At 48.4% G+C, this 23,876-nt stretch overlaps 1 protein-coding gene across 1 annotated transcript in view; it reads right to left on the reverse strand.

Annotated features, from left to right (window-relative positions):
• Positions 1–18,562, reverse strand: part of OSBPL5 (oxysterol binding protein like 5) — a 199,631-nt gene extending 181,069 nt beyond the window's left edge. The window contains exon 1 of the mRNA XM_075326809.1: positions 18,337–18,562. Coding sequence (XP_075182924.1) covers positions 18,337–18,351 — 15 coding nt within the window. The 5' untranslated portion in view covers positions 18,352–18,562. The remainder of the gene's footprint in view (positions 1–18,336) is intronic.
• Between the last annotated feature and the right edge of the window lie 5,314 nt (positions 18,563–23,876).

The following is a 23,876-nucleotide window of genomic DNA, read 5'->3' on the forward strand; positions in this document are numbered from 1 at the left end:
GAAGGCGTAGGCTCTGCCCCCTCCTGGGTTCCCCAGGGGTCCTCTCTTAGGTACATGTGTGAGGCCTGATCACTATGCGCCTGTGTTCCACACCCCTGTCAGCCTTCTGGATTACCTGTATTGTACTGTCCCCAGCATGGGTGCAGTACTCAGTGGTGCCTGACCAGGTCAGGGGCGCCACAATCTGATGTGTGTGGGTGTGTGATCTGATGTGTGTGGGTGTGTGATCTGATGTGTGTGGGTGTGTAATCTGATGTGTGTGGGTGTGTGATCTGATGTGTGTGGGTGTGTGATCTGATGTGTGTGGGTGTGTGATCTGATGTGTGTGGGTGTGTGATCTGATGTGTGTGGGTGTGCCATCTGATGTGTGCGGGTATGCGATCTGATGTGTGCGGGTGTGCGATCTGATGTGTGCGGGTGTGCGATCTGATGTGTGTGGGTGTGCGATCTGATGTGTGCGGGTATGCGATCTGATGTGTGCGGGTATGCGATCTGATGTGTGTGGGTGTGCGATCTGATGTGTGTGGGTGTGTGATCTGATGTGTGTGGGTGTGTGATCTGATGTGTGTGGGTGTGTGATCTGATGTGTGTGGGTGTGTGATCTGATGTGTGTGGGTGTGTGATCTGATGTGTGTGGGTGTGTGATCTGATGTGTGTGGTCTGATGTGTGTGGGTGTGTGATCTGATGTGTGTGGGTGTGTGATCTGATGTGTGTGGGTGTGTGATCTGATGTGTGTGGGTGTGTGATCTGATGTGTGTGGGTGTGTGATCTGATGTGTGTGGTTGTGTGATCTGATGTGTGTGGGTGTGTGATCTGATGTGTGTGGGTGTGTGATCTGATGTGTGTGGGTGTGTGATCTGCTGTGTGTGGGTGTGTGATCTGATGTGTGTGGGTGTGTGATCTGATGTGTGTGGGTGTGTGATCTGATGTGTGTAGGTGTGTGATCTGATGTGTGTGGATGTACGATCTGATGTGTGTGCGTGTGTAATCTGATGTGTGTGGATGTGTGATCTGATGTGTGTGGGTGTGTGATCTGATGTGTGTGGGTGTGTGATCGGATGTGTGTGGTCTGATGTGTGTGGGTGTGTGATCTGATGTGTGTGGGTGTGTGATCTGATGTTTGTTGGTGTGTGATCTGATGTGTGTTGGTGTGTGATCTGATGTGTGTGGGTGTGTGATCTGATGTGTGTGGTTGTGTGATCTGATGTGTGTGGGTGTGTGATCTGATGTGTGTGGGTGTGTGATCTGATGTGTGTGGGTGTGTGATCTGATGTGTGTGGGTGTGTGATCTGATGTGTGTGGGTGTGTGATCTGATGTGTGTGGGTGTGTGATCTGATGTGTGTGGGTGTGTGATCTGATGTGTGTTGGTGTGTGATCTGATGTGTAAGGGTGTGTGATCTGATGTGTGTGGGTGTGTGATCTGATGTGTGTGGGTGTGTGATCTGATGTGTGTGGTTGTGTGATCTGATGTGTGTGGGTGTGTGATCTGATGTGTGTGGTTGTGTGATGTGTGTGGGTGTGTGATCTGATGTGTGTGGATGTACGATCTGATGTGTGTGGATGTGTGATCTGATGTGTGTGGATGTGTGATCTGATGTGTGTGGATGTGTGATCTGATGTGTGTGGATGTGTGATCTGATGTGTGTGGATGTGTGATCTGATGTGTGTGGATGTGTGATTTGATGTGTGTGGGTGTGTGATCTGATGTGTGTGGATGTGTGATCTGATGTGTGTGGATGTGTGATCTGATGTGTGTGGATGTGTGATCTGATGTGTGTGGATGTGTGATCTGATGTGTGTGGGTGTGTGATCTGATGTGTGTGGATGTACGATCTGATGTGTGTGGATGTGTGATCTGATGTGTGTGGATGTGTGATCTGATGTGTGATCTGATGTGTGTGGATGTGTGATCTGATGTGTGTGGATGTGTGATCTGATGTGTGTGGATGTGTGATCTGATGTGTGTGGATGTGTGATCTGATGTGTGTGGATGTGTGATTTGATGTGTGTGGGTGTGTGATCTGATGTGTGTGGGTGTGTGATCTGATGTGTGATCTGATGTGTGTGGATGTGTGATCTGATGTGTGTGGATGTGTGATCTGATGTGTGTGGGTGTGCGATTTGATGTGTGTGGGTGTGCGATCTGATGTGTGTGGGTGTGTGATCTGATGTGTGATCTGATGTGTGTGGATGTGTGATCTGATGTGTGTGGATGTGTGATCTGATGTGTGTGGGTGTGCGATTTGATGTGTGTGGGTGTGCGATCTGATGTGTGTGCGATCTGATGTGTGTGGATGTGCGATCTGATGTGTGTGGATGTGCGATCTGATGTGTGTGGGTGTGTGATCTGATGTGTGTGGATGTGTGATCTGATGTGTGTTGGTGTGTGATCTGATGTGTGTGGATGTGTGATCTGATGTGTGTTGGTGTGTGATCTGATGTGTGTGGATGTGTGATCTGATGTGTGTGGATGTGTGATCTGATGTGTGTGGGTGTGTGGGTGTGTGATCTGATGTGTGTTGATGTATGATCTGATGTGTGTTGGTGTGCATTCCACTGCAGGTCCTCCCAGTCGGCGTCTGGTGAGAATGATTGCGAGATTTTCTGTCTTCTCTCTTTTGGGGGTGTCTGCTTTCTATAATGAAGTGTCCTGCATTATTCTTTACCTTTTTTAGCTGTATGGACACTTCATTATTGAACCGTGGCGAGGGTTTATTTTCAGGTAGGGATTATATTTAAGCCTTGCTCCGAAAATGCTGAAAATTCCTGCTAGGGTTTATTTTTGGAAAAACATGGTAATAACACTAAGGGCTGGTGCACATGACCGTATTTTCGGGCCAAATGCTTTCCGTAAAAAAAAAAAAAATGGATGGCTGTCTGACCATTGTTATTCAATGAGGCAATGCAGATTAACAATTTTATTTCATTGATTAGATCTGCATATGAGATAAATTGCAGCAAGCACAATTTTTTTCCCACTACTAAAGTCCATGGGTGCATGAAAAAAAAATTGGATGCCACAGTATATAGCATTAGATTTTTATGGATACATTATAATTCTGTAACATAGCAAATTGCACGTGGTCTTGTAAATGATTAATAGCCGCTGCGTAAAACAATGGACAGCAATCGGATGACAACTGAGAAAAAAAAAAATCGTACCACTTATCTGGATGAAAATCAGACCAATTGTTTTATACTGTCATGTGATCTTAGCCACTCAGCTCCATGTCGGCGGCATTCCAGTCATGTTGGCACTGGCTCTCCTGGGGATCACATTACATTTTTATGTCATACGATCCATGCGCTTCATCAGCTGCTGCTTCAGTCTCTCCTCCTTCGGACAAATCAAATACATCTGGAGGAAGTGAGTGAGCAGCGGTTGTTCCGTACATAGCGATTCGTACAACGACAGCAAAATGCGTCTGTATAACCCCGGCCTAAGGTTACATCACATCCGCACACTCACATTCCCCCCGGCCTGAGTTGACATCACATCTGCACACTCATGTGACGCCCTGGACTAGCCAGGTAGTCACAAATAGCGCCCCGCACAACACCAGTCCCACACAGGTAACACCAGCCAAACACATAAACCCTAGTCACCTCCCTCAGAGCTTAATGGACACACCAGGGGGGCGGAGCCAGGCAGTTGGCACGCCTACCGAGGAGTTCAGAGGGCCTGAGGCAGGAAAGAGTCAGTCAGTTGTCAGTGCTGAGTCAAGTTCAGCAGTGACGACGTGAGGAGTTGGAGAGTTCAAGTGCAGCAGTCCTGTGGTGACAGGTCTGCAGCGGGAACTGACAGGTGCCAGGGTCGTAGCCCTGGTGCCTCGACTAGGAGGCAAACTGTGGCCTTAGCCTGCAGGAGCCGGGAAGACGGCCAGGTGGAACCGTGGTGGACCGGGACAGGGACAGGGTAGTGGCCCGCCGGTACCTACCCGGGGAACCGACTGGAAACAGGAGCACACAGGGGGGTACTTAGACCCTGAAACGAGGTCCAGAAGCCACTGGACTGAGTTAATTTACGGATTGCGGTCTGGACTATAGGTCCTTTCCCACCTAAGTCCCGACTGAAGACAACAGCTCACCGAGGGGGATAGAAAGCCACCGCACAGAGAGATCCCACGGTCCAGCGTCTGCTGGCAAACAGGCTTTCCCGACACACACATACCGCCGATGAGCGGACTACCGTCGCTGAAGCGAAAGCAGTCTACATACACACTACACGGTGCAGGAGAAAGGCAAAGACCACCGAATCAGGTGGGGGACCAGACGCAGCCGGCTGCGGGCACCGACTACCATCAACTTTGTTTACCAGAGACTTGTGTGTGTCAATAACAGTGAGTACCACAGTGCTCTCCGGCCGCGCATCGCCCTGCACTGCCCTACTTCTCCCCAACGGGTCCCGGGGCCATCATCCCTGCCCACGGAGGGGTTAACATCTTGCTGCATAACCATCTCCTGCGGGTGCCCCGTAACTGCAACGGTGGTGTCTACATCTTCACCACATCCCGTTGATGGCGTCACAAACTCAAACACCGCTCTGGCAGTACACCTACCTACCACCCCCCTATGTAGCGCCAGCATCCTTTCAGAGCGAAGTGACCCCGGGTCCGGAGGCGCACGAGCCACCCACCAACGAGCCCGGATCCGAACGGCTCGGCTGCAGCCGAGCGCGGGGCGGTACACTCACATTCCCCCCAGCCTAAGGTGACATCACATCCGCACACTCACATTCCCTCCGGCCTAAGGTGACATCACATCTGCACACTCACATTCCCCCCCGGCCTGAGGTGACATCACATCTGCACACTCACATTCCCCCCGGCGTGAGGTGATATCACACCTGCACACTCACATTCCCCCTGGCCTGAGGTGACAGCACACCTGCACACTCACATTCTCCCCGGCCTGAGGTGACATCACACCTGCACACTCACATTCCCCCCCGGCGTGAGGTGACATCACATCTACACACTCACATTCCCCCCGGCCTGAGGTGACGTCACACTTGCACACTCACATTCCCCCCCGGCGTGAGGTGACGTGACACCTGCACACTCACATTCCCCCCAGCGTGAGGTGACATCACACCTGCACACTCACATTCCCCCCCGGCGTGAGGTGACGTGACACCTGCACACTCACATTCCCCACGGCGTGAGGTGACATCACACCTGCAAACTCACATTCCCCCCCGGCGTGAGGTGACGTGACACCTGCACACTCACATTCTCCCCCGGCGTGAGGTGACGTGACACCTGCACACTCACATTCCTTACCCGGCGTGAGGTGACGTGACACCTGCACACTCACATTCCCCCCCGACGTGAGGTGACGTGACACCTGCACACTCACATTCCCCCCCGGCGTGAGATGACGTGACACCTGCACACTCACATTCCCCCCCGGCGTGAGGTGACGTGACACCTGCACACTCACATTCCCCCCCCGTCGTGAGGTGACGTGACACCTGCACACTCACATTCCCCCCCGGCGTGAGGTGACGTGACACCTGCACACTCACATTCCCCCCCGTCGTGAGGTGACGTGTCACCTGCACACTCACATTCCCCCCCGGCGTGAGGTGACGTGACACCTGCACACTCACATTCCCCCCCGGCGTAAGGTGACGTGACACCTGCACACTCACATTCCCCCCGGCCTGAGGTGACATCACACCTGCACACTCACATTCCCCCCCGGCGTTAGGTGACGTGACACCTGCACACTCACATTCCCCCCCGGCGTGAGGTGACATCACACCTGCACACTCACATTCCCCCCCGGCGTGAGGTGACATGACACCTGCACACTCACATTCCCCCCCGTCGTGAGGTGACGTGACACCTGCACACTCACATTCCCCCCCGGCGTGAGGTGACATGACACCTGCACACTCACATTCCCCCCCGTCGTGAGGTGACGTGACACCTGCACACTCACATTCCCCCCCGGCGTGAGGTGACATGACACCTGCACACTCACATTCCCCCCCGGCGTGAGGTGACATGACACCTGCACACTCACATTCCCCCCCGGCGTGAGGTGACATGACACCTGCACACTCACATTCCCCCCCGGCGTGAGGTGACATGACACCTGCACACTCACATTCCCCCCCGGCGTGAGGTGACGTGACACCTGCAGACTCACATTCCCCCCCGTCGTGAGGTGACATGACACCTGCACACTCACATTCCCCCCCGTCGTGAGGTGACATGACACCTGCACACTCACATTCCCCCCCCCAGCGTGAGGTGATGTGACACCTGCACACTCACATTCCCCCCGGCGTGAGGTGACGTGACACCTGCACACTCACATTCCCCCCGGCCTGAGGTGACATCACACCTGCACACTCACATTCCCCCCCCCGGCGTGAGGTGACGTGACACCTGCACACTCACATTCCCCCCGGCGTGAGGTGACGTGACACCTGCACACTCACATTCCCCCCCCGGCGTGAGGTGACGTGACACCTGCACACTCACATTCCCCCCCGGCGTGAGGTGACGTGACACCTGCACACTCACATTCCCCCCCGGCGTGAGGTGACGTGACACCTGCACACTCACATTCCCCCCCGGCGTGAGGTGACGTGACACCTGCACACTCACATTCCCCCCGGCGTGAGGTGACATCACATCTGCACACTCACATTCCCCCCGGCGTGAGGTGACGTGACACCTGCACACTCACATTCCCCCCCGGCGTGAGGTGACGTGACACCTGCACACTCACATTCCCCCCCGGCGTGAGGTGACGTGACACCTGCACACTCACATTCCCCCCCGGCGTGAGGTGACGTGACACCTGCACACTCACATTCCCCCCCGGCGTGAGGTGACGTGACACCTGCACACTCACATTCCCCCCCGGCGTGAGGTGACATCACACCTGCACACTCACATTCCCCCCCGGCGTGAGGTGACGTGACACCTGCACACTCACATTCCCCCCGGCGTGAGGTGACGTGACACCTGCACACTCACATTCCCCCCGGCGTGAGGTGACGTGACACCTGCACACTCACATTCCCCCCGGCGTGAGGTGACGTGACACCTGCACACTCACATTCCCCCCGGCGTGAGGTGACGTGACACCTGCACACTCACATTCCCCCCGGCGTGAGGTGACGTGACACCTGCACACTCACATTCCGTTTGTCTGTTCCATTTATGCAATAGATTCAATATAGACATTAATCCTGTTTGTTTCTAAAAACAGAACAGACGTCTGCAATTTCCGAGTGCAGGTGGGAACGTGGCCGGACTGTGACGCTGCACCTATTACATTCATGGTTTTTAATAACACAATGTACAATTATGTGGACAGCCGTTTCCAAGCAACGCACTGTGTTTCCAACTTGTTGTAGACTCGTATTTATACACTTTGGTTTGTTTCTGTTGCCGAAAATAACAATAACGTTAACTGGGATGTTACATGGGACTGTAGGTTTCATCTCCATTATCTTTACTCTGAAGGTGACATCTACTACATTATCAGTACTCAGAGAGTTATCACTGTGTTATCTGTGGTGTTACATAGGACTGCAGGTGACACCTACTACATTATCTGTACTCAGAGAGATATCACTGTGTTATCTGTGGTGTTACATAGGACTGCAGGTGACATCTACTACATTATCAGTACTTAGGGAGATATCACTGTGTTATCTGTGGTGTTACATAGGACTGCAGGTGACATCTACTACATTATCAGTACTCAAGAGAGTTATCACTGTGTTATCTGTGGTGTTACATAGGACTGCAGGTGACACCTACTACATTATCTGTACTCAGAGAGATATCACTGTGTTATCTGTGGTGTTACATAGGACTGCAGGTGACATCTACTACATTATCAGTACTTAGGGAGATATCACTGTGTTATCTGTGGTGTTACATAGGACTGCAGGTGACATCTACTACATTATCAGTACTTAGAGAGTTATCACTGTGTTATCTGTGGTGTTACATAGGACTGCAGGTGACATCTACTACATTATCTGTACTCAAGAGAGTTATCACTGTGTTATATGTGGTGTTACATAGGACTGCAGGTGACATCTACTACATTATCAGTACTTGGGGAGATATCACTGTGTTAGGCTAGTTTCACACTTGCGTTGGACAGGATCCGTAGCATTGCGTTGTGTGACGCATGCAACGGATGCGTTGCATATAGTGGCACAACGCAATGCTACGGATCGTACAAAATAACGCAATCCGTTGTAGTTTTTTTTCCTTGTCTTTACACATCTGAGCATGTGCAGTTGTGTAAAGACGGCTGCGTTAACGGAATCCGTCAAATGACGCATTCTAACGGAATCCGCCACCATAGGCGTCCATTATAAAAACAACGGACGCCTAATGGATTCCTGCAGGTTGCGTTTTTTTGACACTCCGCCAAGCGCAGAAAAACGTTACATGCTGCGTTCCATCCGCCCGACGCAGCGTCAAAATAACGACGCTGCGTCGTCTAGCGGATGCAACGCAGACACTTGCGTTACAGTGCGTCGTCCATACAACTCTATGGAGAATAGCGCAGCCCGTTAACGGACTGCGCTATTCTCCATAGTGACGAAATGCGCTGAACGCAAGTGAGAAACTAGCCTTATCTGTGGTGTTACATAGGACTGCAGGTGACATCTACTACATTATCAGTACTTAGGAGATACTGTGTTATCTGTGGTGTTACATAGGACTGCAGGTGACATCTACTACATTATCTGTACTCAAGAGAGTTATTACTGTGTTATCTGTGGTGTTACATAGGACTGCAGGTGACATCTATTACATTATCTGTACTCAGAGAGTACATCTTATCTGTGTACATGGTATATGTGGTGTTGCATAGGACGTGCAGATACAATTACATTATTTGTTCTCACTTTTCTCTTTTATCCGTTGCATTACATAGGACTGCAGGTAAAATTTATTACTACATTATCTATACAGAGAGGTATCACTTTTATCTGTGGTGGAATACAGGTGACATCTACATTATTTGTTCTCACTTTTCTCTTTTATCTGTTGTATTACATAGGACTGCAGGTGACATCTACTAATATATTATCTATACAGAGATGTATCACATTTTTGTTTGGATGGGAGGATAGGTGACAAAGCATAGGTCTCAGGGCTTGGGCCCCTGATTTTTTTCGACCCTACCAACGCCCCTGGTGTATACTTACACTAAATAGTCTTAAAGTACTCCAAATATATCAAACATCATGAACCTGATTCATCATCTGCTTTTTTTTTTTTTTCTAATAACTTCTTTTTTTAGTCTGGTGGTTTTCACTGACTTTTTTTTGTACCAAAATCTTCAAAATGAATTGGTTCATGAATTGTGCACAAAGTCAAAAATGCTCTTAATTTTTGTCCTTAACCTTTTTCGCGACTGTGTACATGATCTGCTGAAAATGTTTCAAAATTTGTGCACAAAATCCAAATGTACAAAAAAAAAATTTTTTGGAAGACATATATATATATATATATATATACACACACACACACAGTATATAATATATACATACATATGTGTGTGTGTGTATATTATATATATATATATTTATATATATATATATATATATATATATATATATATTATACAGGGTGGTCCAAAAGTAGGTGGACAGTATGTGTATAGGGTTATCAACCATGGTGTAAAGTGAAACTGACTCAGTTGACCTTAGTAAGTAACCAATGAGATTTCATCTTTCACTTTCCAAAGAGTCTGTGAAGAATGAAAAGTGGAATCTGATTGGTTGCTAAGGGCAACTGAATCAGTTTCACTTTACACCATGTTTTATACCCCTATTACACATACTGTTCACCTAGTTTTGGATCACCCTGTATATATATAGGATGATCCAAAACTAGGTGAACAGTATATATCTATATATATAATTGCCTTATTCTGTCTGTCTGTCTGTCTGTCTTGCTCCAAAATTGTGTCCTTACCGTGACATGTCCTTACGGTGACAAACAGCGGATTGGCCGTTGGGCTCGCCATGGCCCCGCACGGATTGGCCGCTCGCCTCGGCTCCTCCCCCCCGCACGGATTGGCCGCTCGCCTCGCCTCGGGTCCGCCCCCCCCGCACGGATTGGCCGCTCGCCTCGCCTCGGGTCCACCCCCCCCGCACGGATTGGCCATGTCCTTACGGTGACAAACAGCGGATTGTCCGCTGGGCTCGCCACGGCCCCGCCCCCCCGCACGGATTGGCCGCTCGGCTTCACGGATTCGCCATGGCCCCGCACGGATTGGCCGCTCGCCTCGCCTCGGCTCCTCCCCCCGCACGGATTGGCCGCTCGCCTCGCCTCGGGTCCGCCCCCCCGCACGGATTGGCCGCTCGCCTCGCCTCGGGTCCGCCCCCCCCGCACGGATTGGCCATGTCCTTACGGTGACAAACAGCGGATTGGCCGCTGGGCTCGCCATGGCCCCGCCCCCCCGCACGGATTGGCCGCTCGGCTTCACGGATTCGCCATGGCCCCGCACGGATTGGCCGCTCGCCTCGGCTGCTCCCCCCGCACGGATTGGCCGCTCTCCTCGGCTCCGCCCCCCCGCACGGATTGGCCGCTTGCTCAGGCTCCGCCCCCCACACGGAATGGCCTCTCGCCCCGAGGTGAGCGCATCAAGGTCCTGCAGCGGCGGAACACACACACACGCACACATAAGAACAGACACACACACACACATCAGATCACACTCACTCTCACACACACATCAGATCGCATCCACACACTCACAACATACCGTGATATCGCTTGCTTCTCGGCGGCGATACTGTGCAGTGACCTTCCAGGACCTGCCGGAGGATCACATGGCCGGAAGCATGTGGTATCTCCGGATGTTGTGATTGTGTGAGCGCGTATGTGCGATATCGTGTGTGTGTGTGTGAGTGTATGCGATCGGATGTGTGTGAGTGTGTTCTGATGTGTGAGTGTGTGTGTGTGAGTGTATGCGATCGGATGTGTGTGAGTGTGTTCTGATGTGTGAGTGTGTGTGTGTGAGTGTATGCGATCGGATGTGTGAGTGTGTTTTGATGTGTGTGTGTGTGTGTGTGAGTGTATGCGATCGGATGTGTATGAGTGTGTTCTGATGTGTGAGTGTGTGAGTGTATGCGATCGGATCTGTGAGTGTCGGCAGAGGAGCACGGCGTGCAGCACAGCTGCTGGGACCGCCCACCGGTGGGCACAGGGAGAAGTGGGGTGTGTGTATGCGATCAGATGTGTGCGTGTTTACTGTCTGATGTGTGACTGTGGAGCACGATGGGGGGTGCGGAGCATGGGGGATGGAGCACGATGGGGGGTGCGCAGCATGGTGGATGTAGCACGATGTGGGGTGCACAGCATGGGGGATGGAGCACGTTTGGGAGTGCGCAGGATGGGGGATAGAGCACGATGGGGAGTGCGCAGCATGGGGGATGGAGCACGATGGGGAATGCGCAGCATGGGGAATGGAGCACAATGGGGAGTGCGCAGCATGGGGGATGGAGCACGATGGTGGGTGCGCAGCATGGGGGATGGAGCACGATGGGGGGTGCGCAGCATGGGGGATGGAGCACATTTGGGAGTGCGCAGCTTGGGGGATAGAGCACGATGGGGAGTGCGCAGCATGGGGGATGGAGCACGATGGGGAGTGCGCAGCATGGGGGATGGAGCACGTTTGGGATTGCGCAGCATGGGGGATGGAGCACGATGGGGAATGCGCAGCGTGGGGGATGGAGCACGATGGGGAGTACGCAGCATTGGGAATGGAGCACAATGGGGAGTGGGGATGGAGCACAATGGGGGGTGCGCAGCATGGGGGATGGAGCACGATGGGGGGTGCGCAGCATGGGGGATGGAGCACGATGGGGGGTGCACACCTCCCCCCAAAACACACACACACACACACACACTGCCACACACGCACTGCACAACACACCACACACACACTGGGAACCACAAACACTGCCCTACACAGACACCCACACACACAGACAACGCCGCACACACACAACACCCAACACACAAACACCGCGACACACACAAATATACGCACATACCGCACAACACACACATTGCACAAAACATACCTCCCCCCAAAACACACCACACACAAACCGTGCAACACACATACAGACACACAGCGCTCCACAAATAACGACACACAACGCAACACACAAACAACACCGCTTTCACCCCCCGCCACACCCAGATAACACCCAGAACATGTACAGCCCCTACACAAACACTTGGTAACTACAGACAACAACATCTATATATATATATATATATATATATATATATATATATAACAAAAATCATACATTAACTACACAATACGTAAATTCTAGAATACCCGATGCGTAGAATCGGGCCACCTTCTAGTATATATATCTATATATATATACATACATATATATATATCTCTAATATATAAAGCTGAATGTGTGTGTGTATGTGTGTATGTCCGGGATTGGCATCCGCACCGTCGCAGCTACAGCCACAAAATTTTGCACACTCACACGTCTGGACCACGAGAGCGTCATGGGCTATGTTTTGATGGGAAATTTTACCCCGCACTTTACAGTTAGTCGCCAAAAAACCTGCCTCCATTATAGCGAATGGAGCTGAGAGCCACAGTGCAGCCAGAACTTCAGAAGAATGCGCAGCCACGCCCTTATATGGAATGTTTTCGTGTCACAATGCAGCAAGGGAAAGAGACAGACACAGACAGGGAAAGAGGCAGACACAGACAGGGTAAGAAACAGACATAGACAGGGTAAGTTACAGACACAAAGAGACAGACACAGACAGAGACAGACAGACACAGGGAAACAGACAGACAGGGAAAGAGAGGGAAAGAGACAGAGAAAGAGAGGGAAAGAGACAGACAGGGAAAGTGACAGAGATAGACAGACAAGGAAAGAAATAGATAGACAGACAGGGAAAGAGATTGAGACAGACGGAGAAAGAGACAGAGACAGTCAGAGACAGACAGGGAGAGAGACAGACAAAGATAGCAAGTGAGACAGAGAGATATATACAGAGGGGGAGACAGAGAGAGAACGGGAGAGAAACAGAGAGACAGTTACTATCCCGGGCATTAATATATTATATTTATACATTCTATCCCGGAAATGTTAATATATTCTATTTTGTTTACAACAGTTATTAACCCGGGCGAAGCCGGGTAGTACAGCTAATATATATATATATATATATATATATATATATATATATATATATATATATATATATATATATATATATATATATATATATATATTATATTATATGTGTATATATAGCATCTGGAAAGCCCCAACCCTGCCAACAAGGGCAACCATATATATAGGGTATATATATATAATTCAAACACCTAAAATGGACTTTAAAAAAGGTGTAAATTAAGATAATTTGGTGCTATCAGAAAACAGGCTAAAGAGAGTCTAGCACACCTAAATAAAAGGCACTAATGCAATATTGAATCAGGACCCTTGAGCCACTGTGATGAATCTGGTACATTATAAGATTGTCTATTCTAATTTTCACTGATTAATAACTAAAACTGCATTTATAAATCTGCCAATAGTGTTGTAGTTTTGCTCTTGTCAGTAATTCCCCGTACAATGCCAAAAAAGCCCCACACAGTGCCACAGATACTACTATACAGAACTAGAGATATACACAACTATTGCCATAGATGTAGCATCCAAAGGTAAACTTGCTCCTATATAGTGCCAGAAATGCTCCCACACCGTGCCAAAGAGCTTCCATACAACGCCACAGGTGAACAGATATAGGCCGCCATTCATCAAAACCGGTGATTTCCATGTTGGTCTTGATGAGAAGGCTAGGAGTCAGACGCTCCTGAACATTAAGAGGCCTCTGTGCGCCTCGCCACAAGTCTTATTCAGTCAGATTTCTGGCGTAAGGAATGCCAGAGCTCCTCATGAATTAGACGAGCTGTAGTGCCGCGCACACGACCCACCGATTTTTTTTTTTTACTCCCTTGGGCACTTCCTTTTTAAGCCACATAATATGCCGCTCACTATACTCAGAGCAGAGACTGAACCTGCGCTGGTGCCGCATCTATGACCGAAAGACTGAACCTGCTGTTATGAATAAAGTTAATTTCCTTCCAGCAGCGTGGCTCTCAGCATCGGCATCGGGTAGGCTCAGAACCTACCGTATTTTTCATTTTATAAGATGCACCGGATTATTAAACGCACCCCAAATTTAGAGATAAAAAAGGTAAAAAAGAAAAAAATATATATATATGGGGTCCGTTTTTTAATCCGGTGGTGTCTTACTGGAGCGTGGTGGGGCAGGGTCACAGGAGGCAGGGGCGGTGGTGGAGCAGGTTGATGCAGTGCAGAGGGGGGCTCATATGCTCACTGCAATGCTGGGCTGCGGCAGCAGGCACTGCTCTGCGCTGTGGCGGCCGGCAGTGCTCTGTACTTGTGGGCGAAGAGGCACTGGCCATTTTAAAGATGTTAGCGGTGCGGGCTTCAAAGAAACAGGGTCCGGACTCGGCACGTGCGCTGATGAGAGCTTGAGCCAAGAGCTCTATCTGCGCATGCACCAACTCTGTGCTCCATTATTTGAAGTACTTACTGCCAACATCTTCTGAATGGCCCGTGCCTCGTTGCCCACCCACCGCACAGAAAAGGGCTACCCACCGGTACAGAGCCTCAAAGCACAGAGCAGGGCCATCCGCCACACAGAGCACCGCCACAGAGAGCAGCGCCCGCAGCACAGCGCACAGCATTGTCCTGCCTCCTGTGATCCCTCTCCACCACCTCCCGGTAAGCTACATTCGGATTTTAAGACAAACCCCTCATTTTCCTTCCAGATTTTTGTGAGGAACAGTGCGTCATTAAATCTGAAAAATACAGTATATCTGCAGCTTAATAGCATTTTTTTTTTTTTACATGACAGGTTCCCTTTAAGCCAGACACAAGTCTGTCATTGGCTTATTGAAATCTATGGCTCCTGGGTATGTCTGAATTTTTGGGGAGAACACAACAGATTCAGGAATGGGTCCTGAGACGTGGTGTAAAACCAATTTGGATGTTGTGGCCGTACTATGCATATTGCAGCAGTGTAAAAGCTTCTTTATACTCTTCACAGCTATCGTTATGATGGTTTGTGTCACAAAAGGACCTCAAAACCAATATTTGTCACAAATTCCCCAAAGTTTGGTATGTGTAGTAACAATGAACATAGAACTAAACTTCTTTCCTCTTTTTGTATCACTAAAGTCAATGGGACTTTAGTGATACAAATGATGGATGACATATAACACCGTGCATTGCATCCACTGATGGGGTTTCTTCATGTCATCACTTCAGTGTAATTCAAAGTAAATCAAGGATGACAGCGTCTATTTTTCATAAAAGATCCATGTAACGCTGATGACAACTGACATGGTTTGGTAACATTTTTATATCTATTGGTATTACATAATTAAAAAAAAAAATGAAACTGGATTGCCCTTACTGTGACGTAAACCCTACGGCCCAGATTCATCATTTGCCTTTTTTTCCCAGTTACTTTTTAGTTTTTTCTTGTGATATTTGTTGTTGGTTTTTGAACCAAATTTTTCAAAATAGAACACACGGTTCGTGAATTTTGAGGACATTTAAAAATGCTTTTTATTCTTGTCTTTTACATTTTTTATGACTTATTAGAGCAAAAAGACGCAATTTTGGCAAAATAGCACAAAAATTTCCCCAAAGTTTCCAAAGCACATAAAATCACTCCAGGGGAAGGACTGTAGTAAAATTGGAACAAATTTAACGTTTCAAAAAATTGCAAATGATGAATTAGGCGAAAATATCTGGAAACCCAAAACTCCACCTAATTCGGCGGACATAAAAAAAGAAAAAAAACACTAAAAACAGGTGAACACAATTTAGATTTTTACAAAAGCACAAATGGAAAGAAGAATATGGGACAAATGAGAAGAGGCACAAAACGCTAAAAACTAGACAAATAACAGTTGCACATGCTATAATGAATAAGGGTATGTACACTTATGCAACCAATTTTTATATTGCTCTAATGCATCTAAAATAATAAAAAACACCAACAACTAAGATAATAATAAATAAAAGTTTTGTGTATACAGCTCCTATGTAGTCTTATTCATTTCCATGGTTACAGACTACAAACAAGCTCAGTGTAGTCTGATCCTCTAGTCATCCAGTCATTTCTACGGTCTGTGGGTTATAATATAGTAATGATCCGATAGGACAGGAAATTGGGTATATGCCGCGCTAACACCAAGAAATCCGAAATTAATATAATTCCTTTATTGTTTGTACAGGTCGACGCGTTTCAGAGATATGCGTCTCCTTCATCAGGACATCAAAGGAACAGTTCATTTGATGTCTTGATGAAGGAGACGGATGTATCTGAAACGCATCGACCTGTACAAACAATAATTTAATTATATTAATTTTGGATTCCGTGGTGTTAGCACGGCATATACCCGATTTCCTTTTCAACTGGGTATATGCTGCGCTAACACCACGGAATCCCAAATTAATATAATTCCTTTATTATTTGTACAGGTTGACGCGTTTCAGAGACATCCGTCTCCTTCATCAGGACATCAAAGGAACAGTTCCTTTGATGTCCTGATGAAGGAGACGGATGTCTCTGAAACACATCGATCTGTACAAACAATAAAGGAATTTATATTAATTTCGGATTGCGTGGTGTTAGTGCGGCATATACCCAATTTCCTCTCCTATCGGATCTACGTCTCATACCTCAGGGCTGCGGCTGATACCATCACTGCACGTGCATATAGGGGTTGTGACTGTCACAACCTGAATTGGTGAGTGCGCCTAATATTTAGTCTATTAATTCCCCTATTGGGTAAGACCCTATTGCGCTTCTCTGTTCCACAGTATTATACCTGAATATAGTAATGATGGCAGAATCAGACTGCATTCTGTTTGTTTATAAAGAAAACCTAAATCAGACCCGAAATACAGAGCAGAAGCTCTTACTCAAAAACTTGGAAAAAACCTATACGGTGGAATGAGTTTAAGGAGCCAAGAATTTATACAATAAAATAGAAATCTTTATTACAATATTATTAAAAACAGGAATTTAAAAAGAAGAGGACACTGACAGAGGGTCGAGGTTGTCAGCAATATAATAAATACAAATACAAATATATTGATAAGTAGTATCAAAGCACACAGGAGATAATAGAATAAGAAATAAATCTATCTAACAGTTCCTTTGTGTCCTGATGAAGGAGACAGATGTCTCTGAAACACATTGATCTGTACAAACAATAAAGGAATTATATTAATATCGGATTTCGTGGTGTTAGCGCGGCATATACCCGATTTCCTCTCCTATCTATATACCCTTTTTAATAATATTGTAATAAAGATTTCCATTTTATTGTATAAATTCTGTTTGTTTATAGTCTGTAACTATGGAGACACATAAGCACTGTATACCCAAAACGGTAAGAGAATTATTTATCAGGACTGTTTGCAAAATTGCACCATTTAGTATAGAAGGTTGCAAAGGTATATGCAATTAAAACCAAATTCAGACGTCTGCGGCACACATTCCTTGTATTGGCCGTGGGTCACCTTACCCGAACTCAACAGCCTCAAATATGCCTGCGACCGCGTTTCACAGATATCTGAATTCGGGTTTACCCTGCAGAGACACTATTTTGTTAGAATACTATACATAAGTGTGACATGACGGGGTGTGTTGAGGTCTTTTGCAGTCATGGCCACATTTTTAGTTCTTTTGCTATACAAATTTAATGTTTTTTTTTTTTTTTTTTTAATTTTTTAGCAGTGAAAAATATTTTTAGCTGCCTTTTTTTCTCACTATAATCTAGTAATAAGTTTCCAAACTTACTCAAGTCAATATTAATAATCAGTAGATCTAGTAAATTGGGTGCAATGCAGTAATCTGATCCCTGGATACTTTTTTTTTAAATTTTCCCCTACAGATGAGAAGAAATTTCTTCTACATCCACAAGACGCCTTCAAACTGCTTTTCAACAAGAGAACATGCCGTCCCTGACTATGATCCATGGTGCTGCATTGTGAGCGAGATCTGTGCTCCTTTGAAATGTCCTTATTGTGGCGAGATGAAAGCCTGGGCTGATGAAATGATTTTTCCGCCGGATAATTCTCCCTTTTGTATCACGAGGACTTTAATTTGTGCATTAGTAAAAATAAAGCTGCGGGAGGTATTGGGGTCAGTGAAGGCAATGCAGATGTCTACAGTACAGGAATCAGGGAAGGTGGTGGTGTGGTGTGGGGGGGTTCATGCAGTCTACTTACAGTACAGCAAGGCATGAGTGATGCTTCTCAGCACAGATTCTCTATAGCCACATGCAGGCGAAGCCTCTTCGGTCATTTTCCCTCAACGGTTGCCTATACGGTGATGTTGGAGGCCTGCCAACACAAGAAGCGATAGCCCAGCCAATCAAATTGTGCAAAGCTGTCACAGCACATTGGGGCATCTAGCCATTAGTCTTACGTGCAGAGCTGTCATATGTGGAGTACCCAAGGGGTCCGGTCTGCACAAAACACCTGACATTACTAACTACAAACAGTGCACTATTAATTTCAGAGGTGCCAACAGTTTGCAGCCGGAAGGATGCTGCACCGCTGCGCGATGGAGCCCGGAGGAGACGCATCCAGCCCAGCAATATGCTAATGGCACTATGGAATCAATAGCTTTGACAAGCACTCGCTCTATTAGTGATCAGTTCAGGCTCCCAGCTCTCCAATCTTCATCCATCATCTTCATTGTGGCATCTACAACCCTTTTCTTTAAACTCACAAACTATAAATTGACTTCAGGGTATTAAAAATATTCTGCAAACTTAACCTTTAAAGAACAAGCCCATCCCCTATATGTATACATGTATATTTTGACAGGTATAAGAGCTTTGTAGAAAAATGAGGAGTGTTTTTTTTTATTTTGTCTTTCTTAAAATATTCAGGTTTTGAAATCTAGGACTATGATGTTTTGCAACAAGGTGGCGGAGAAGATACAAATAAGTTACTGTATTTTTCGTTTTATAAGACGCACCGGATTATAAGACGCACCTCAAATTTAGAGGAGGTGAATAGAAAAACATTTTTTAATGTTAAAATGAGGGTCCGTCTAAGGCCCTGTGCACACGCTGCAGATTTACCGCGGATTTTGCTGCGGATTTGCTGCGGAATTGCTGCAAGAAATGTGTCTAAAACCCTGTGCGCACTATGCGGTTTTTACTGCGGTTTTGCCGCGGTCTTGCTGCATGTTTCGCTGCAGAAAATGTGTCTAACATTGCTGCAGTCATTCCCCAGCAAATCCTATGGGTTTTAAAAAATGTTGTGCGCACACTGCGTTTTGTTATACCCGCGGATTTTCCGCTGCGGAATTAATGAGCATGTCACTTCTTTTCCGCAGGTACCTGCAGTTTTTCCCATAGATAATGGTAAGAATCTGCGGGGACCAACTTGCGGAAAATCCACGGTAAATCTGAGGCAAATCCGCAGTAAATCCGCAGCAAAATCGCATGCGGATTTTGTTGCGGTTTTTTTTTACCACGGGTGCGGTATTCTTTAAGAGGATCTGGATTTTTCTTAAGAAAATGGCACTTTCTAGTGCGCACATAGCCTTATAATCCTAGTGCGTCTTAATCCTAATGCTCGCGAGGGGGTAGCGGCAGTGCTGGAGCGGCTCAAGAAGGTCCTAGGAGGAAGGGTAGATGATGCTGTGGGCTCAGAGGAAGGGGTGTTGCGGCTCAAGAGGGTCGGCAATACTGAGGGCTCGGGGGTGTAGCAACGGGTGCCATTGAATCTACTGGATATGGCTTACCGGGGTAACGGTGGTGGAATGGGGTCATAGGAGGGAAGGGTCACAGACACGCTCTAGGGTGTTGCGGCGGATGTGTCACAGGACAGAGTGTCTCAGCGGCAGGTGCATTAAGCTGACTCCTGGCTCCATTGAATTGCCCCCGGTTGACGAGATGGACTTCAATAAAATGGTCGTGGAGGAGGCACGTGTGCAGATAAGACTCCCCATTCATTTTCTTGAAGTCAATCTGCGCATGCGTCGCCTCTGTGGCCATTTTCTTGAAGTGTATCGCATCAACCATGGGTGATTCAATGGAGCCGGCAGTCAGCTCAATACACCTGCCGCCGAGACACTCTGTCCTGTGACACAACCGCCGCAACACCCCCAAGCGTGGCCTGTGACCAATGGATTCAATGGCGCCGGCAGTCTGCTCAATACACCCGCCGCCGAGACACTCTGTCCAGTGACACAACCCCCGCGACATCCCCAAGCGTGGCCTGTGACCAATGGATTCAATGGCGCCGGCAGTCTGCTCAATACACTCGCTGCCAAGACACTGTGTCCTGTGACACACTTGCAGCCCGCCAGGCAGCAGATCAATGCCACCCGCCGCGACACCACTGAGCCCATCCTTTGACCCCGTCTCCTATGAACCCGCTCCACCACCGCCGCCCCGGTAAGCCATATCCATTTTGTAAGATGCACCCCCATTTTTACCCCAGTTTTGGGGGAAAAAAAGTGTGACTTACAAAGCGAAAAATACGGTACATTAAAGTTTTCATAAAGAAAATGTATCATTTTCAGTATTTTTTTTACTTGTTTTACCTTTTGTGCTGCAGTAGTTTAAGCCAAATTCATCAACATGACACAATGTTTGGTGGATTTAGCAGTACTTCTGCTTTATTTGCATCTTCTTCTGAATAAAAAAGTTGAACAATACTTTCAATAAGATTTTAAATGTCGCAGTTTAGTCTTTAACTGCATAAAACAAAACAGATTTTGTTCTGCACTGGGATACTGAAGCAGAAAAGAAAAAAAATCACTGAAAAAACAGCCATATTTACCAATACCTGGTCACATTACTGATTCACTGCAGGGGATGCAGCAGCCCCTATTAGAGATGAGTGAACCCGAACTGTAAAATTCGAGGTTCTTACCGAACACAGACTTTTAATCAGTGTCCGAGTTCACGTGCTGTATGTATGCTAACCACTTGCGCAAGCCTCGCTGTGCTCGGGTATACTCGGCCCAGTGCGAGCATGGGGGTAAAAGCAATGTTTTTGGCCGTAGTATGTCCCAAAAAATCCCAACTCTGTCCTCCTTTCCCTGGAAGTGCTCTGTTTATGTCCAAGTCCCGAACTGAATTTTATCTAAAGTCAGGCTGAACCCAGCAAACCCAAACTTCCACAGGTCCGCTTGTGTCTACTGTCATTTATGGGGATTGCTTAGTATAACAAATACACATGGATCAGACTAGTATAGGACATCATAAATGCAAGAGAACCAGAGTATAATGTGCAATAATGTACTAATATAATAGGCATGTGTGGTATCTGTGAAAAAAACGGATACCACATGTGACGCCCTGGACATGCCAGGGGTCACAGATAATGACATCACCACACCCTACACCCCGGTCAGGCACATCAAAGCTAGACCCAAAAATCCTTGTTGCCTTCCTCCAGGGGCTGATGTTCACACCAGGGGGTGGGCCAGGCAGTTGGCCCCGCCCACCAAGGAGATCACAGTCCTGGAGGCGGGAAAAGAGAGCAGATTAGTTTTGAACGTGAGAGTGTGAGGAGTAAAGTGGTAGTGGAGCAACTATCTGAGAGCGTCTGGATGTGTGCCCCGGACAGAGACAGCAAGGTTGGCAGACGGCGGTGACCGTCTGCAGGAGTGGCCTATCGGAGTTGCCGTAAGGACCGTGGACGGGCGGTGGCCCGGCGGTACTGGACCGGTACACAAGGAGAAGCCAGCACCATTGGCAGGGGCCTTTCGGATCCCGGCAAGGCTTGGAGTCGCCGTGAATTTGCCAAATCCGTCAGTGAAGGGAACCTCCGGGTTTCCAAACAACTAAGTCCCGATTGAAGGCAACAGTCCAACCAGCAGAGAGAGACACCGCCACCGCCAAGGCACCAGTTTCTCAGGGCCAGCGCCTGCGGGCAAAGAGGGGCTCCTCCGGCCCATATTCAAGCCGGGGAGCGGGTTACCGGTGGGAACCCATTGGAAACAACAGAAGTACTAGGTGCAGGGAAAGAGACAGTCACCGTTAACTACCGGGGAAAAGCAACAGCAGCCGTCCGTGGGAACCGTCCTTCCAGCCGTGTGTTTTACCGAGAACTGTGTCATTGTCTCTGGCTGAGTGAGTACCACCGTGTCGTGCTGCACAGCGCTGCCCCCGTGACCCTGCACCTCACCAGGCCCTGCAACCGGCCTGCCAGCACCCATCCCCAACCCCATCACTGGGCCCCGGGACAACCAACCCCTACCCACGGAGGGGAGAACTAACAACTCAGCTGCTCCCTGTCACCGCTCCCGGGATCCCCATACAGAGCATCGGTGGTGTTACCAAAAATCACCACAACCGTGGGTGGCGTCACGGACAATAACCAAATCCCCACCACCAATCCACCCCCCTTTCACTCACGGGCGAGGAGCGCCGCTCGAGTCCCCGGGATCCGGCACACCGCTCGAGCCACCACCGAGCAGCAGCAGCAGCGGCAGCCGGACCCGAGCAGTGGGAGAGCGCGGCGTCCCCTCCTCCGCCCGCGACACCACATGTACCAAAAACACAGATATCTGAAGGAGGCTAAGTGAGTAAAATAAAGAAACAAATGATTTCCCCCTTTACTTTCTGAAATGTCTTTGAATTGAGCCTAGTAGCCATGTTCTTTGCATTAGGGTAGGTGCAATCCAACAACAAAAAGTCACTGTCCCACAGTGATCAAAATAGAATAATTTGCAGCTAATTTTTAATGCAGTAACTTAAACTATGCCGCTCTATACTTATCATATGTATAGCTACTAGGGCTGAACGGATCCGGACTGTAAAAGTCTGGATCCGCGCGGTTTCAAAGCTGCTCGGGTGCCGGAGCCGGGCCTGGGATTCCGGGTGCACGATCCCGATCCAGCACTGGGGAAAAGAATTGAAAAATAAAGAAAAACTGAATTAAAATAGCGTTTCATACTTACCGAGACTTGGTGTTATGGCGGCACACTGCTTCCAGGTCGCTCATTAACTTCCTGTACTGCGCAATAGGCTCATCACACACAGCTTTCCGTGCTTTCCCCCGCCCACCATCTGTCCTGTCGTCTGTGATTGGATGCAGGCTGACGCGCCCCCCCAGCCTGTGACAGTCTCTGCTGCAGTCATCACTCATCGCGGCTCAGTCATAGGCTACACTCAGAGCTGGCAGTCTTGTCTATGGCTGCTTGCTGCGTGATGTAGCAGAGCTGGATGTGTCGTTGTGGGAGCTCGTGTGGATTATGCCAGACCTGCATGGTGTTTGGGGTTAATAAAGTGGTGAAGGAGGGTGCATTTTTGTACTCACCATACTGACCCGCAGACACTTGCACTGCTTTCCCACCCACCAGCCGTCCTGCCGCCTGTGATTGGTTGCATTCTGCTTACACGCCCTATCCTTTCCACCAACATTTTTAATCTCCGGATTCTGGTCCCCATTGACTTATATGGGCACCGGATCCGGAGTGGATCAGACTTTTTTTTAAATCTGGCAGTGATCCGCTGGTCCCGGATTTTTGCGAATTCGATCAACTCTAATAGCTACCTATAGTGTGCCGCCCCCATGCCAGCAGCCTGACGCTGCTCGGATCCAGACCTTCCGGTGGGTGGCTCGAGGGTCTCCGGACCCGGGGGTTTCGCGGACACTCCGAATGATGAAAAGGGTGGGGGGGGGGGGGGTGGATGTAGGATGTATATGTACGGGCTGAGCCGTATTAAGTTCGTGACACCATCCACGGTGTGTGGTGAAGTTACGGGGCACCCGGGGAAGATGTTATGTAGCAAGTT

The sequence above is a fragment of the Anomaloglossus baeobatrachus genome, chromosome 10 (genome assembly GCF_048569485.1).
Source record: "Anomaloglossus baeobatrachus isolate aAnoBae1 chromosome 10, aAnoBae1.hap1, whole genome shotgun sequence".
In the NCBI taxonomy this organism is placed as follows: domain Eukaryota; kingdom Metazoa; phylum Chordata; class Amphibia; order Anura; family Aromobatidae; genus Anomaloglossus; species Anomaloglossus baeobatrachus.